This window comes from Eublepharis macularius, chromosome 8 (assembly GCF_028583425.1).
Source record: "Eublepharis macularius isolate TG4126 chromosome 8, MPM_Emac_v1.0, whole genome shotgun sequence".
NCBI classification, from domain to species: domain Eukaryota; kingdom Metazoa; phylum Chordata; class Lepidosauria; order Squamata; family Eublepharidae; genus Eublepharis; species Eublepharis macularius.
In genome coordinates this window covers 18,695,361-18,712,375 of record NC_072797.1, presented here as the reverse complement: position 1 = coordinate 18,712,375, position 17,015 = coordinate 18,695,361, and the positions used below count along the sequence as shown (strand labels likewise).

The following is a 17,015-nucleotide window of genomic DNA, read 5'->3' as shown; positions in this document are numbered from 1 at the left end:
GTTCTACTGCCACTTGAGGTGGCTGGGCACACAAAACAGGGTCATTTCAACTGGGGTACATATGACAGATTATTAAATTCCTTCAATTCCTCCACTGAAGGAGCTTCATTGGGCTCTTTCAGTGTTTTAAGTTCAAACTGTTCTTGTAGAAGGCATTTGAGACAAGTGATAATTAGTTTTTATGCCATACAATGTGGATTGCTGATGTCAGAGTTATGATGCTTCATTTGTTTTCTTTTTTAACTTGTTGTGATTTTGTGTATTACTCATATTTGTAGATCTTTACAAATGGAAAAAGCAGGGTGTGCATGTGTTTACGATTCATTTTATTTAAATGCTCAGCCAGTCCACTACGGTACATGAAGAATGTTGAAAGGGAAGGATCTAAGGGTAACCGCTTGTTATTTGATCAAATATGAGGATTTAGATAGCACGTTTGGACCAGTTCACACCAATCCAAAGCAGTTAGCAGCACAAAGTACAATATGAGAAAGGATGAGAAAAACAGAATGCTTCCACAGAAGGATTTTTGCCTGCGCGACATGACTTTCTTGCCTCCAGTCTCTGGTTGCTGCTCCAAAGCTCCCCAAATCCTGCTCCTGGGGGAATCAAAAGTTGCACTATACAGACAGAAATCCTTCCACCCATGGAAACACACTAGAGAATCCAACCCAATGTGTAGATAGGAAGCAAGTGTGAACATGCACTGTGTTAGTAAGGGCACAGATTCAATATAAAATTTGCATTTGTGAGAGCAGTAATATTTTAAAAACAACTTTCCAAGCATCCAAAGCGTTTTACTACCTTTTTCCTTGTCATAAAAGACACGCACAGTTACTAAAAACGGTAGTTCAGGCCTCTAATATTATTAGTAACAAATAAAGAAACAAGATAAAGAATATTAGCACTTCATGCTTCAGTCCTTTCTCTTTAAAAGTAAACCACCAATTCACGCACAGAGACAAGTTTTCCAAGGATGACTTCTTCGGGAAGACAACACATAGGGTTGGCAAACTTTTCTTACAAGCAAGACTAGACCCAGACAGCTTCAACATTGCTCAGAGCATACCTTTAACGGAAATATAATTTAAGGTGCTTCGTGCACACTTGGCCTTACCAGTATCCATCTGCCAGACATACACGGATCCATCTGAACACCCAACCACTAGATAGTCATCAGATGGCCTCCATTTTATTACGTGGACTGGGAAGAGATGCCGGGAAGCCAGCATGATGCATTTCTTCTCTCGTAAACTCAGAAGTCCTACTGAGTGGTCACTGGCTACAGAGCATACGCAGTGCTGAACTCTTGACTGAAAAGTCGGGGGGGGGGGAATAATAAATCTCACTTGTCATATTTGTCAGAGATAGAAAGAACTTACAACTGAAATAAAAATTCAAGATTTAAACCACTGCAAATCATGTAACGTATCTGCACGAGACTTTAAGACGTTTCAAATTTATGAGCGGAAAGAAGTCTACTGTAGGCAAGGCAACACAGTTTGCTGAAACTTAGTTTCTCCACTTGGAGGCTAGCTGTGATCTACGTCTTGACCGTTCTGCCCTATACTGGGCCAGGCTGCTGCAGCACAAGCAACGAGTTGCACCTTTCAGCTCAAGAACAATCCCAGCCAAAGCTCTGGCCCGCTTTCTAGGACGCTCCTGGCCCTTCTGCTTCTTTCAAGAACACCCAAGAGCTGGATGCAAGGAAGATGTCCCTCCAGGGGCAAGCGTGGCAGTGCAGTAGTACTGAAGGACAGGCCCTTATGCCTAATTCTACGAGCTCCTGCAAGAAGGTGGTGATTCTCACTTGGTAAATTACATGAAAGAATGTATTAACAGACTCTTAGCCAACAAAGCTCTTTTGTTAAGGTTGTGAAACCAAGCTGCACTCAAGCATGAAGGCTGAGTCTTGCCAAAGACCAAATACTAATCACAAGCACAGAAGACTGCCCCCCACCCCACCAAAGATTACTTTGAAACTATAAGGAATGCAGATCTGTAAAGGCTATGGAGATCTGCCCTCAAGTCACCCTTTGCAAAATGTGTGTTATGAAATGTATGTATTATGTGCTATCAAGTCACCTCCAACCTGTAGCAGCCCTATGAATGAAAGAACTCCAAAACATCTTATCATTGAGAGACCTGCTCAGATCTTGCAAACTGGAGGATGTGGCATTGCGCTACCAGTAGTATTAAGAAGAATGTGGGGCCAAAGTATTACACGAGGCTTGCATGAGTAGTAATCTGTGTTAAAGAAGAGATAAATTTTCCGGGAGAGGGTGTGCATTGAACAAAGTCGTGGCTTTTTAGCTTAGAAAAATGGTGACACTGGACTGCATGCATGCACGTGCAACAGTCAGAAACACAGAGGTTTAAGAAGCCATGAGCAATTACCTGCCATCTTTTAGGAATACTGTTACTCCTTGAGCACAAGTCTTGTGGACTCAGGTTCCAATTCCCACTTGTACCACCAATTCACTAAACAATGTGGGGCAAATTTCTCCCTCCATCTCCCATTTATCCCAGACACATCCGTAGTAATGGTCACCCATCAGCCAGAGTTTACGTAGTTCTTCCCACACAATACTTTATAAATGATCACTGCTGGTCGTAAAGCTTCTTCAACAATGGCTCAGAAACAGAAAACCACTGTGGCGATTTTCCCTCGGCCGTTCTAAAAGCTGCATTTGCTTGCTTTCCTGCTACTCAATTATACTTTAGAAAGCAATGTTTACAGAGCCAGGTTGGTGTAGCGGTTAAGAACGGCAGGACTCTAATTTACAGAACCGGGTTTGATTCCCCACTCCTCCACTTGAAGCCGGCTGGGTGACCTTGGGTCAGTCCCAGCTTCTCGGAGCTCTCTCAGCCCCACCCACCTCACAGGGTGTTTGTAGTGGGAATAATAATAGCATACTTTGTAAACCACTCTGAGTGGGCATTAAGTTGTCCTGAAGGGTGGTATATAAATCGAATGTTGTTGTTATAATGTTAAGTCATATGTATTCAGAGTGACAAACATATAATGCAATCCTATAGATTTTTTTTCAGAAGCCCAGTAATGAGAGATATTTTGAAATACGCATGGGCAGGACAGCAGCCTAATGTCAGTATTTTACTTTTGTTAAACCAATCGTATCTTTAAATCTTAAAAAAGAAGCGTTTTCAGATTAACAGAGTCACAAGGCTGAAAACAATAAAGCAATTCTGAACGGACAGTACTGGCCACGGCCATTATTAAAGGATGATAATAAACAGTCATTTTCTTTCAGCATAAACTTACACTGCAGTTTTCTGGAGGAACTAAAAGTTGTGTAATTTCTCCACCATGCACGCAGAAGATGTGTTTCATTTCTCCAGAAAAGATGTCCCAGATAATGACAGAAAAATCTACACCACCTGAGACCAAGTATTTCTGGTCATACCGAGAGGAGACCTGGTGAGGATACAGCAAACAGGTGACTTTGTTCCGATGACCCCGCAGAGTTCTATGGGGTGGCCAACCTGCAAAATGGGGGGAGGGCACACAAACGCATATGTATGAAATTATGAACAGTTTCAACATTAGGTGGAAATCACAAAAATAAACCAGCGAGTATAAGTTATGCAAAAGGAAAAAATATTTCCTTCTTTTCTCTGGTTGACCTGTATCTGGCTTTTTCAGCTGTTAATTCTCGCAGCAATATTATAGCTTCTGTAACGCCTTTAACTTATTGTTATCATGTTTGATGTTTAACCTACTCTGCCCCACATACCTGTCCTAGGGTTTTCCTACTAAATTGCTACTGCCTATTCCTAGGCTCTCCCTTATCCCACACCGACTCAAAGTGCCGAGGGGGTGGCAACGTATGACTTACCATCCGTGGCTGTCGTACGGCTAAGTGTGTTGGGTTCGGGAAAGCAACGGTGAACTACCCTGTAAAAACTTCACTGTGAGACTCTGCGGATCTCTCTCGTCGCGCTATAGGACAGAAAGGCCTGGAGGGGGACGATCTACGGAGTAGCCGAGGGCCGGACACGACTGTGTGGCTTGGATCGGATCGGATTCCTAGGCTACTGATGATCTATGCTGTAACTACCCAGCTGGTCCATATAGGCCTGGGCACAAATTCATGTAAATCTTCTGATTTCCCGTCACATTAGTTAGCCAACAGCTGAATGTGCAAAAAACTGATGCTACTCAAAAGCACTGTGTAGCTCACTAGATCATCCAGTTCTGCCAAAGCAACGGGCCATGGTTGTGTAATACGTGTGCTGCTTTACTGACGTTTATATCAGGTTTTAAATTAACATGTTTATGTACTTTATATAGGTTGTATTCCGGCCTGAGCCCGTTTGTGAGGAGAGTGGATTAGAAATAAATAATAAATAATAATAAATAAATAATATCCATATGGAAAAACTGCAGCTTTCTGACATAACACCTACAGAACTGCAAAAGACGGCGCTACTTGGAACGGCGTACATATTACGCCGATATCTGGTTGATACTTAGGTCTCCTACGGAAACCTGTATCAGCTTAGCAAGGCCAATCAATAATAACATGTGACCTCTGCTTATTGTTGATTGTGTTTCGGATAATTTGAATAATAATAATGATGATGACAATAATAATCGTAAGCGTAAGCAACCAGTTGCTGCTATCGATCCCGAGCTGTGACTTTTTATTTTTAGGGATGTTTATGTACTTTTAAATTACTTGCCTGTCTCAAGGAACCTAACCGATGGTCAACAGAAATGGACCCTTTGTGCCCTTACAGTTGCTAAAAGACTCATATTACAGCACTGGAAAGACAAAAGTCTGTTTCCCATAACTCATTGTATTGAGGGCCTTATAAACTTATAACATTTGAACATACTATATAAACGACAACTGGGTATGGATTTATTTTTAGATATTTGGAGACCCTGAAGCTTATCTATAGATTTGCCAGCATTGTTTCTTTTTGTTGTTGCTGCTGTTTTTTTCTTTGCTTCTTTTTCTTGCTTCGCACAAATAAATGTTTTTAAAAAGCTGTGTGTGAGAAAATGTGAAAGTTCTACCTGCATATCTCTGTGACAGCCTACTTTCCACATGCAAGTCTTTATTCAAATTACTTAAACAGCCCCCAGAGAAGAGCCTCTACAAGGACATTCAGCACGAGGAGAAACAAACAAGCAAGGGGCATTCATTGCTGTCAAGATGCAATAATATCGTGACCTGGAAGTTAGCTCAGTTAGTTGGTCAAGTAAGCACATGACACTTTACCTACTAACTGTTCAAGAATCTAGATATTTTCATGACCAGTTCTATAATCTGTACTACAATTCCCTACGTTTTAAATCCAAACATAATTTTGAAAAGTTCTCCTCTGCTTTCTATAATCGAGTTACATTGGTCACAAGCAGCAAGGGAAAACAGAGCCACTTTCTACTGTCACTTGAAATCACAACTCATCACAGATATCACTCTTTTTTTCCAAAAAGGGCCAGCTTGTGTTCACTAAAATTGTTGCATAAAGCCGGAAAAATGCCAACGCTCACTTCAAAAACCACCTCAATACGAATACAAAAGCAAATAACCGTATCACACAACATGACGTAGGGCATGCAAGTGACAGACGTGTTCCATGTCCCTCACGCACCTCTTCTGCGCATGTGTTCATCTTGCAAGAGCTGAACTATAGCAGTCTGAGTGGCTGGTACAATAATAATGCTTCCATCTTCACGACCGCAAACTAAGCGTCCATGAGCTGGGATATAAACGCTGGCGGTGACTTTAAGCGGCTCTTCACTGTGGGGCATGAAGCTCAACTGATCGATGATCCCAGCAGGCCGTGGAACAAGTTTGTTGAATGCTTCCTGCAATGACTTGGATGTTGTCACTTTCAACCCTGCTTTTAAAATAAAATACTCAGAAGAGAAGGGCTACAGGTTTGGTTTCTCTCTCAAAGCTTTTAAAAAAAAATAGCCTACATCTGGTTGCCTGCAATGAATAAAAACGGTATCCAAGCAGCCCATACGGGCTTTTTTTTTTTTTTTTACACATACGTTGGGTCGCTCACCCATCCTTTCTAGGCCACAATTACTTAACACAGGTGTACAGATCTGTCCAGGATAGTAACAATATCTGTGGACTAGTAAATTTTGATAAGTTTGCAATAACTCTTTGGGAAATCTTTTAAACTACAGCATGTGAATTACATCACCACATAAAAACGTGATTATCAAAAGAAATGAAAAAGAAGGGGGACCACACCAAGTCAAAACGAAGAAGGAACAGCAATTGGTGCAAAGGGAAGAATTCTTTAATTAATTTTGCATTTTGCATCAGCTTCATTAGGGGAACGTAAGAATTCCTTTTAACGTCTATTCTGTATATATGGAATTCTGAAGGTCCCCCTGATGAAGCTGATGTGAAATGCGTAAGGGTCGCTTTATAATTAAAGAAATCTCCCTTTTGTACTTATTGCTGTTCCTTCTCCATCATCAAAAGAAACCCACAGTTGCAAGCAGCAGTGGGGAGAAAGAGAATGGAAAGCTAGTCTTCCTTCAAAGATAAGTCCAAGGCAGCATGAGAGAGAGAGAGATGGTGCTCAAACTTTTAAAAGGTCAACTGCTATGGACATTTTGAGTAGAGATGGGCATGAACTGGGAAAAAAACGAACCATGTGGTTCGTGGTTCATCAAATTTCACAAACAACGAACATTCACGAACCTGCCCCCCGGTCTGCAAACTGGTCCGTTTGGTTCGTGAAAATGTCACATCCAGGTCAGAAAATCATCACTTCTGGGTCAGCAGGAGGTCACTCCCAGGCCAGCAGAAGGTCTGCAGGAAGTCCATCCCCTGTTGCCTAGGAAACTGATTGATCGGCACCAGGCTGTCTGCAGCAACAAACCAATAAACGAACCAAACGAACCAGCCTAAAGTTCGTGGCAGTTCATCAGAAATGGGACCTGACGAACCGCTGGTTCACGAACCATGAACCAGCTTGATTCGTCATGAATTTTGGTTCGTGCCCATCTCTAATTTTGAGTATTTATCCAGCCACTACTAATGTCTGTAACAAAAGGAATTTCTCTATTACATGGAAAAACATTGACTTCATTGGGCTTTGACTGGAGTAACATTGCATAGGATTACACTGTGTGCTCCCTACCCTGACTCACCACTCCAGGGACCCAAATGATATGTGTAAGACACCACATCTTCACTATGCAATTTATGCATTTGCTGAAGTAGGGTATTGCCCATTAAAGTTCATAGCAATACATTTGTTCATCTTTAAGGTGTCACATGACCCATGGTTAGTTTTCTACAGACCAACACCTCTATTCTTTTACAATCTGATTTATTAACTTGTTTGCTTTTCCATCAACACTTTTTTTCTCTTCCACTTGCACAGCAACAATGCACGTATAATACAGTCTGCGAGATTATCAGAAAGACTTCCTGGATTTTTAAAAAAAGATCACCACCATTAGGAAGCACTGTCCCTATGCTAACGTTTCACAAAACAGTAAACTTTGAAGTAACTACCTTCTGTTATATCTTGCTGGTCAAGTGTTTCTGGGACACTCCAAATGCTGAGCCTGCCCGATGAATCTCCCTGGATAAGTAGTTTATGGAAACACTCCCTGCGGCCATAGAAGAACCGAGTAACAGGAGGGCAGATTATTAACTGCAAAATAAAGAGGCATCAGAACAATCTCAGGTGGCAAGTAACAAGCAGAGACCCACGTTTAAACCAGGCTTCCACCATGGCATGCCTGTTGCAGCAGCTACTTATACCGATAATAAGGGGCATCCGCTAGAGTAGTTAAAGGGGGGAGCTTTTTCAAATAACAGGTTGGGCCCATCAACACACATTTCTACATGCATTCCCTTTCAAACCTTTCTGAACACCCCCACAGTGGCTATCAGTTGATGAATGATCTTTTGGCACCGTTTATTTGCCCGCTCTTCCCCGTCACTTTGAATTAATCTCCATCATGCTGCTGCCAGACCTCTACCTTAGCTTGTAGGTGGCTCCTTTTTAAAGCTTGTTCCTCCTGTTTTGTAATGCTGCCTTTTGTTTGCCTGTATTGTGTACTCTTGAGTTGCTAACACCACAAGAACTTTTCGATGATGTGAAGAAAGGGGCCCGAGGGAGACCCGCACTCAAAAGTCCCTACTCTGCCATGAAGCTCACTGGATAGATAAAATGGGGGAAGGGACACAATAACCCTGAGTTCCTTGGAGGAAGCTTTCCTTTATTCTCTTAACATTCCTTCTTTATTCTTCTCTATCTTCCAGTGCCGAATCAACTGGGGGAGGTTTTTGGTCCTTATGTTCTCTATACCTTATCAGAATCTGTTCCATGCTCCACTTTCTTCAGCACCCCACTATTATTCCCTGCTGCTTTTCTAACATGTTTCTCCATTCACTTTCTTCCTTGTTTTCCGGCTATCCTACGACCATATCCATTAAAGCTTGCATGTTAGCTCCCACCCCTACTCCCAAAGAGCAAGGCCAGCTGGAGAATCTACCAGATTGCTAAAAGAATTTTGGGAAGCGCCTATGGCTGACTGGTAAAGTACATGCCTTTTACACTTTTGGTCAATACCTGGCATTTCCAGTTAGCAGTGCTGAGGAAGACCCCTACCTGAGATGATTACTGCCAGTTAACAGGCACAATAATGGGTTAAATGAACAAACGGTTTGACTCCGGTAGCAATTTTCTCCAGGCCAGTTTGGCTAGGGATCCTGACGGGGCTTTGCCATCTTATGGGCATGGAATAAGCCCCTCCCCCCCGCCCCGGAGAGATTTGTGATTTTCCTTCATTGTGCAGGGTGTTGGGACTAGATGACCCTAGGTGTTCCTTCCAACCCTACGATTCCATGACTCATCCAAAGGCAAATATATATATTCATGGCAAGGTTGACCATACACAAGCTCCCTAACAATGATGGCTAACAGCAGTTAAGAGTTTCCAGTCACTCCCTCTTTTTTCAGAATTTTGACACAGTAAACAACATCTCCTTACCTGTTTATCTGATTTCGCCACGGCTCTGTCCATGACACAATGGAGCTGAGGAGGGTTTAGATTCTCAACAACCTTCCCAACATCACTGCGAAAGGTATCACTTGCCGGCAAGCAGCTGGGGGGGGGGGAGAGAAGAAAGCCACATAATGATGGCATGTGTAATAACCCCAAAACCACATCTCCGTTGTGCACACATTAGCTGCAAAACATACTCAGAGGTAGGCATGACCAAGGCTCTCCTCATCTGCTTAAACTGACTGATAGTACAACTTCTGCCGGAGCTTTGGAAAAGGGGAGAGAGCAACCTGACTATATGCTCCAGCTACGCTAAGACATAAAAGGCAAACCATGTTGCCAACAACTCACTTCTTATCCATGTGCAGGCGCAGGCTCAGTATGTGCGGATAAGAAGTGAGTCAGGGGCAAAACTGTTTGCCTCCCTGCCGCCTCCTCAGGATCTCCAGAGGCCCAGAAAGGCCCAGTGCAACTATGGGAAGGCCTGGCAGCGCTCAGGGCTTCCGGAGGCTGGCGAAGCCCTGGCCCAGCAATGGGAAGGTCCAGCGTGGCAGCCAGAAGGCACTGCGGCACCAGGCCTTCCCGCCACCTCAGGGCTTCCAGAGGCCTGGAAAGGCCCAGCATGGCAGCAGGAAGGCCCAGTGCTGCAGACCCTTCACCTTGGCGCCAAGCCTTCCCACTGCCTTGGAGCTTCCAAGGAGCCCACCACCATGGAGGAGCCTGCTGCCGCTGCAGGAAGACTCACCGTAGTGGCGAGGCCCTCCCAAGGTCCTGCTGCTAGAGCACAAGCTGAGTGGGGGAGGACAAAGGAGGAGAGAGCCTCCCCGATCTCTTCCCTGATCCCCCCCCCTCAACTGATGCCGCGGTGCGGGGAGGCACGGGTGGGGGGGGAGGCATGTTGTATTTTTCCAAACAATGGGCCTTATTGCTAGTAATCTATAAAAGAAACATTGGCATCCAAAGGACTAACCAGGGTGCTCTCTAAGTGCAGGGTGCCATCTGAGTTCAGAGCTCTGCCACTCCCCTTCCCAATGCAGCCTCCACAGCAGCTGACAAGCCACTTCTGAAACTCTGAAGAGCTTCAGGAGCCCCTGACCTAGCAGGTGGGATGTCCTTGCTATAGCTCTGGGATGCTTAAAATCTCTGCTGACCCTGCACCAGGCCCTTTTAAGAGAACTTATTAATCCAACTACTCCAACGCAGCACATCGTTCTTGTCCCTTTATACTACAAAAATATACTTTAAAAATAAAATCAGTGGTCCATCAGATTTCAGCGTTTCCCAGTGCAAATGGGTGGATGGCAAGAACTTTGCGAAGCTTTGAACTTTACAATTATACAGTAACTAACTACAGCTGGTAACAGCAACAATCCAGAAAGATAGCAGGATTTGAGTCCACTGGCAACTTAGAAACCAACAAGATTTTTAGAGCTCCCTTCTTCAGATGTCTGAAAATCTTGTTGGTCTCTAAGGTCCCACCGGACTCAAATCCTGCTGTTCTACTGCAGCTATCCACCTAAGACAATCCAGGAGGAGGAAGGGACACACACAAGTGCAAGAGTTCTGCTTTAAAGCCCATCAGCAGTGCTCCTAACGGTGTTGAAAGTAAGTCAGATTCTTAGGCCAGGAAGTAGACTGGACTGTCCAAAAACATTATGCCTTACCCTTAATTGCTGCTAAGACTAATGCTGACCAAGCGTTTCAGCATGGGGTGGAGAGACAGAAATAGGGTAATTTGGTGCAAGGATGGAAGAATACATTCTGTCTGTCTGTCTGTTGTCTGCCTTTCTCACTGCAATCCAAGGCGGATTACAACAGTGCAAGTGACAAGATGGCTAGGACATTCACTGAGCAAAGTATAATAGTGAAAAACCGCTAGGACCATTCAGGGAACAGACACAACAGGGAAGGGCAGCAGAATTTTTTTTAAGCAAGCATAAAGCTCAGCATAGAGATCTATCTCAAACAAAGCATAACTAATTTCCACGGCATGTTTAGCAGGGTGGAAACTTGCTAGTAGGTGCATATCGATATCAGCAGACAGTACTCAATAGTGAAATGTTCAGTCCTTGTCCCTACCAAGGCATCTCTTGGAGCTATTTCCTACAATATAGTCCTATAATCTTGGTAGAACGCCCTCCTGAATAATTCAGTTTTGCATAGTTTGTGGAAAACCAGTAGAGGCTAAGGCTATGAAAACTAGGGGGAAAGTGTTGTACTTTGACCAGTCCCAGAGAAGAGCATATTCTGCTTGATAAAGAGCCTTGCATTAAAAAAAATTATTCTCTTTAACCAAGTATGAAACATCACCACCTCTCTCTATGCTAAGTGGTTAATATGGCTGCAACTTCTCTCTGTACCAAACATTTCCAAGTTAAACCCCTTGCCTTTCTCCCTATTATACATCATGCCACATACCTGGCAGGCAGCGTATAGATAAGACTTTGACCATCTTCTGTCCATATGATCACTTTGTCTGCCGATACAAAGTCACCTCCCGTCCAGGTCTGCCCATTTTCACTCGGGACTGAGCACAACAGAGAATAATCTCCAGCATCAAACACCTAATGAAAAAGATCGGCAATACAGAATCATGTCATACAACAGGCCAGTATTTGTCTAGTGGAAAATGCTACATCGCTTGTCTTCTTTGCCCTCTTTACATGTTCTAAACAAGTCATTTTTTAAAAAAAAATCAACATGTGAATGCAATGTTAAGCTGTAAACTCTTCCAGTGATCAATGCATGTACGTTTATAAAAGTTAGAAAGCATTCTTTTTAGTGTTTAAGGTTAACATTTAGAAAGCAAAGACCAGTATTTTACTGATTTTCTGATATATGATCACAGTTCTTAAACAAATATAATATTTAAACGAAAACAATCCAGTGGCAGTAGTGGGAATTCACACACACCAAACAGATTATGCATTCAATTAAAGCAAACCCTAATTGATTTATAATCCAACTACCCTGAGCTTCTTTGCATACAAGCGTCACTGACAATTTGATTACAGCAGCTTCTACCACAAAGAAAAGCCTGCTTTTACTTAACCGGTAATCCTTACCCTCCAGTATTTGGAGCACACTACCAAAAGTGATCTTTGGGTAAATGCACAGAAAGAAATGCTTTGGCAGTTCTGAGAGTAAATTGGTTTCGACTCCTCCTCAAAGATTGGTTCCGTATCCTAAAAAAGGCAGAGGAAGTGGCATTTACTCATATAATATCATCAGTAGCTGGAAAGCACAGCCATGAGCCAGGCATGTTAAAGGGCGGTATGTACTGCATGATCACATTGCACGAGTGCATGCTATAGCGCTGGGACTGAAATGCAGCAACGAGAAGCTACCCATTTATACAATGACACACACACGTTATGCGTCTAGCCCTTCTGGTCAAGAGACCAGCCTGCCAAATCTCAGGCTCCACAATGAGGCGAGGCAGGATTCCCAGCCTCAGGGTTCAGAGCCTTAGTTACTAGGCACAGTTTCTCGCCGCTTCCTCGCAATCAGCAGGAACAGAATAAAACAATGCCATATGCAACATTTGCTTATTTTTCAGCTTATCTAACCCCAGCCCTAGCTTCAGGAGGCTCCAAGCCTGTGCCTCATCCAGGCAGTTCTGAATCAAAGTCGGATGTGCATTGCTTATAATAACCCCTCAATGCTTCCCATCACCACCGCAACCTAAAGAGGAGGAGATCGGCTGGTGGGAGGAAGGGCAGGGCCCTCTCTAACTTAGATGGCTCAACATTCTCTTTGTACTCTAACAGCTGACTATTGTTTCAGGTGGGCAGCCATGTTGGTCTGCAGCAGAAGAGCAAGATCTGTGTCTAGAGGCAGCAAGAGGGCAGTATTGCTCAGGGGGATGCGCTGGTATGGGCTGTGGGTCCTGGCCAGGTCCCAGGAATGACTACCGCCTGATCATCGCTACTGTCCTCTCACCACTGGGGTGGGGGGGGGGGGGAAGCAACCCCATCTCCTCATAGATGCCTGTTAACAAAGCTTTTACTGAAACACCTTGGTATGTTGGGCAACAGGGGACGTGCTGAGAACCTGTCAAAACGTCTTGCGGTAACGGGGCTGTGCACAGCTCGCCACACTGCAACAAAGCTCTGAATCGCCTGTATTCATCCATGCTTGTGTGAAATAGGTGTAATGTGTACCATTTACCCCTACATATGGGATCACTGACCAGAGCGGAAGTCACTGGATCGCTAACCAGACACAATTTCCCTGCTACTCTTGCCAGAATTCAGAAACGAGCCGGTCCAGAAACACACACATACTGTGAAGTTCAATACAAGTAAATGTAAAGTGATGCATACTGGAACAAAAAAAAAATATGTAATTTTAAATATAGGCTCATCAGATCTGAACTGGCTAAGGGTGAGGAGGAGATCTTGGGGCTGCAGCAGAAAGCTCGATAAAAATGCTGACCTGGAACAGCAGGGACAAAAGGGCAAGCTCCATGCTAAAACGGTTAGGAAAGAAGTTGAAAATGCGTGTATGAAATACTGCCCTGTTTTCAAGGCCAATTATCAGTCTTGTTTACTTTGCATTGAAGCGGTCCAAAACGGGCCACTGTTTCCTGATGCACCCATAACAGGTAAATGCTTAACAAACACGCTATAGGAAAAAATGCTCTTAGTCCACCAGGATTGGGAGGAGATTCACGAATTTTAAATACGGCCTTTTTTGTTCGCTGTTCTATGCAAGAATTTCATATCTGAGGATAATTTATCCCCAGATATGAAATTCTTGGATAAATAATTATGAAAGGAAGAGACACAGTGCAACAGATGAAAATAAGACCAATGAATAAAGAGTCAGAGATAATAGCTATGTTCATTCTTGGGTGGGAGGTGGGGGCAAAGACTATAAATGATTATAAAGTTTATTTTCCCCCTCTTTACCTGCATGTGACTCACTTCAGAAGTTACTATCCACACTTTCAGAATGCCTGTCACTGAAACTGCTACAACAGTATCCTCTAGAGAAAATAAAAGGGGGGGGGGATGAAGAATACTCATAAGATGAGGAACAGTCATAACTTTGCTCATAAAGGCAGTGAGTTAAATTCTCAAATTTTAAAAAAGTTGGTGGAAATGCACCCTACGGAATATATTCGCTGCCGGCTGATTCCGCACACGTTGGATAATGCACTTCCAATCCTCTTTAGAGATCATTTGGAACTGAATTTTTCGTGTGTGAAACAAAAAACCCACTTCTAAATGATTGCTAAAGTGCATTATCCAACATGTGCGGAATCAGCCATTAAGCATTCGTGACCTGAGAAGCTCTGGGCAGAACACAGAGGATTCTTTAATTTTATCTCAACAATGCAAGGTGGGTTAGGCTGAAAGAATGCCTCCGGGCCTGCCAGTGAACTTCATAGCTGAGCAAGGACTGGAGCTTGGTTTTCCCATATCCAAGCCCAAGCCCATCCCTACTACACATAGCCTTTGTTCAATTATTCTTAACAGAGATGGTCGGCGGCCACAAGCTACCTATCTTTCATGAAGCTCCTGTATGGCATGAAAACACATCACTGCAGATTTGTCTTTATGTTAGAGTCTTTATGTTGTTAAATATTACTATTAGCAGATAAAAAGCGGAGGTTTGCAACGTAATTATTTCTTGGCATTTTAGTGCTGGGAGGGACTGCAGGGGTCCTCTATTAACAGCTTAGAAAGGATGCAACTTTTTTTTAGGATGGCACTGACAAATAACCAAAGACGGTTTCCATTCTCAGAACATAACTGATTTGTAAAATTTTACAACTGCAAATTCAAACCATTTTCCTCAACAATACTATAATAGGCAAAATACTGGTAAAGGTAGTCAGTCCCCTGTGCAAGCACTGAGTCATTACTGATCCATAGGGGGGACGTCACATCACAACATTTTCTTGGCAGACTTTTTGTTATGGGGTAGTTTGCCATTGTCTTCCCCAGTCATCTATACTTTACCCCTCATTTTATCGACCTCGGCTGAGTCAACCTTGAGCCGGCTACCTGAACCTGGCTTCCACCAGGATCGAACTCAGGTTGTGATCAGAGCTTGGGATGCAGTTTGGTGTAGTGGTTAAGAGCGAGGGACTCTGATCTGGAAACTGGGTTCGATTCCCCATTCCGCCACTTGAAACCAGCTGAGTGACTTTGAGTCAGTCACAGCTCTTCCAGACCTCTCTCAGCCCCGCCTACTTCACAGGGAGTTTGTTGTTGTAGGGATAATAATGACATACTTTGTAAACCACTCCGAGTGGGTGATAAGTTATCCTGAAGGGTGGTATATAAATCAAATGTTATTATTGTTATATTATTATTACCACTCTGTGCCACGGGGCTCCTTAGCAGGCAAACTAGAGGCTGATTAAAATGATATACTCTGAAACAGATTCATCGCTCTAAGATGAACTCAGATTACAAACTTTAACTGGAAAGAGCCAAGAGAAATAAGAACCAGAAGTCATACTCTGCACTAACCTTGTGTTCTGTGAGATCGAATTATGCTCATGGAGCTGATCCAGTCAGGAGAGATTTTTGACACCAAGGAATAAAGGACCTCAAGGCTTGTGGCATCCACAACAAGAATTTCTGGATAATGGCCATGACACAACAACCTGCCTTCACGCTGGGTCCCAACTGTAAACTGATAGAACTAAAGAGAAAAAAGTAGATTCATGGAACAAAGGCTACATAGTTCAGCATTCTCATTTTATCTATGAGACTTGATGGCGTTTCGGTCCACTGTTTCAGCATAGTTTTCAGACCAATAAAGTAACCAGCTCTATACCACCGCAGATGTAAATCACAATTCAAAAAATAGAAAGTATCAGATTATCTTCAACAATTTTCTATGGAAGCCGCCGTATAAGTCCTGGCATTATGCACTTAATGGAAACAATACTTATTACATTTCATTTCTTGTATTTCCAGTGACCAAAACTTTCAAGTCAGAATTCCTATTATACAAGTAACCTGTTCAAAAACTCAATCGCCCTGCTCACAATACCTGTTCTCTCTCAAGCCATGCACCCCATACATCTGCAATATTTTGCCTGCAATTTAAAATATGCACTATTTAGAGCACATTTGTATCTGCAAAACTGGTAGCTTTCATCGCCACACAGGCAGCCGTACCTGTACTTGCTTTCGGTGTATGCTCAGAAATGACTAGATTGTGGTGACTGATAGAAATTGTAACCTTTCAGCCCAAATCAATTAGGGAGGTATCAGAAACTAGAACTCCCATCACCCCGGCAAGAAACCATGCTGGATAAAACTGCAAAGATTGGCGTGGACCAATCCCGTTTAAAAAATCACCTCTTGTGGAAAATTACTGCCCACTCCATTGAACGGGCAAATTTCTGGCATGGGAAAAATGGCAAGGCATGCAGGTACAGCAGTAGGCTCTGCACAGGCATAGGTGAACATTTTGCAAACTCCCCAAAAGTATACAAGCTAGGGGTGTGCAATTCAGATTTCTGATTCAGGAAAAATACCCAAATCAGACCCGATTCGCAAAGATTCGAAATTTCTGAAACAGCCTCAGCGTACCAGGTCCATTTCAAAAAACCCAAATCAAAGATTCCCGAAGTGATTTGTATAGCTTCGGGAAGTAAAAGGTCAAGGCGTTTAAATGGCCCTTTCCATGCCGCTGCACAGCAGTATGGAGGCATTTAAACCCTCAAATGAGCTGCTTGTCAGGGTTTTCCCCGACAAGCAGCTGAGTCCAGTCTGCAGGGTTGAAATGCCCCTTTCCGAGCCGCTAAGCAGCAGCACGGAAAGTGGCATTTAATCCCCCAGATTCAGCTGCTTGTCGAGGGTTTCCCTGATAAGCGGCTGAGTCCAGCCTGCAGGCTTCAAATACCGCTGCTGCTGTGCAGAAGCACAGAAAGGGGCATTTCAACCCCCAAATCAGCTACTTGTCAGGGGTTTACCCAACAAGAGGCTGAGTCCAACCTGTGGGGTTGAAAAGCCCCTCGCTGGCA

General features: G+C 43.5%; 1 protein-coding gene across 2 annotated transcripts in view; it reads right to left on the bottom strand.

Annotated features, from left to right (window-relative positions):
- Positions 1-17,015, bottom strand: part of WDR7 (WD repeat domain 7) — a 252,690-nt gene that overhangs the window by 217,250 nt on the left and 18,425 nt on the right. For both annotated transcript variants that reach the window (XM_054986975.1, XM_054986974.1), the window contains exons 5-13: positions 15,508-15,682; positions 13,936-14,012; positions 12,088-12,207; positions 11,441-11,586; positions 9,008-9,122; positions 7,521-7,662; positions 5,626-5,874; positions 3,284-3,504; positions 1,118-1,313 (exon numbers count right to left, since the gene is read on the bottom strand). In XM_054986975.1, coding sequence (XP_054842950.1) covers positions 1,118-1,313; positions 3,284-3,504; positions 5,626-5,874; positions 7,521-7,662; positions 9,008-9,122; positions 11,441-11,586; positions 12,088-12,207; positions 13,936-14,012; positions 15,508-15,682 — 1,441 coding nt within the window. The remainder of the gene's footprint in view (positions 1-1,117; positions 1,314-3,283; positions 3,505-5,625; positions 5,875-7,520; positions 7,663-9,007; positions 9,123-11,440; positions 11,587-12,087; positions 12,208-13,935; positions 14,013-15,507; positions 15,683-17,015) is intronic.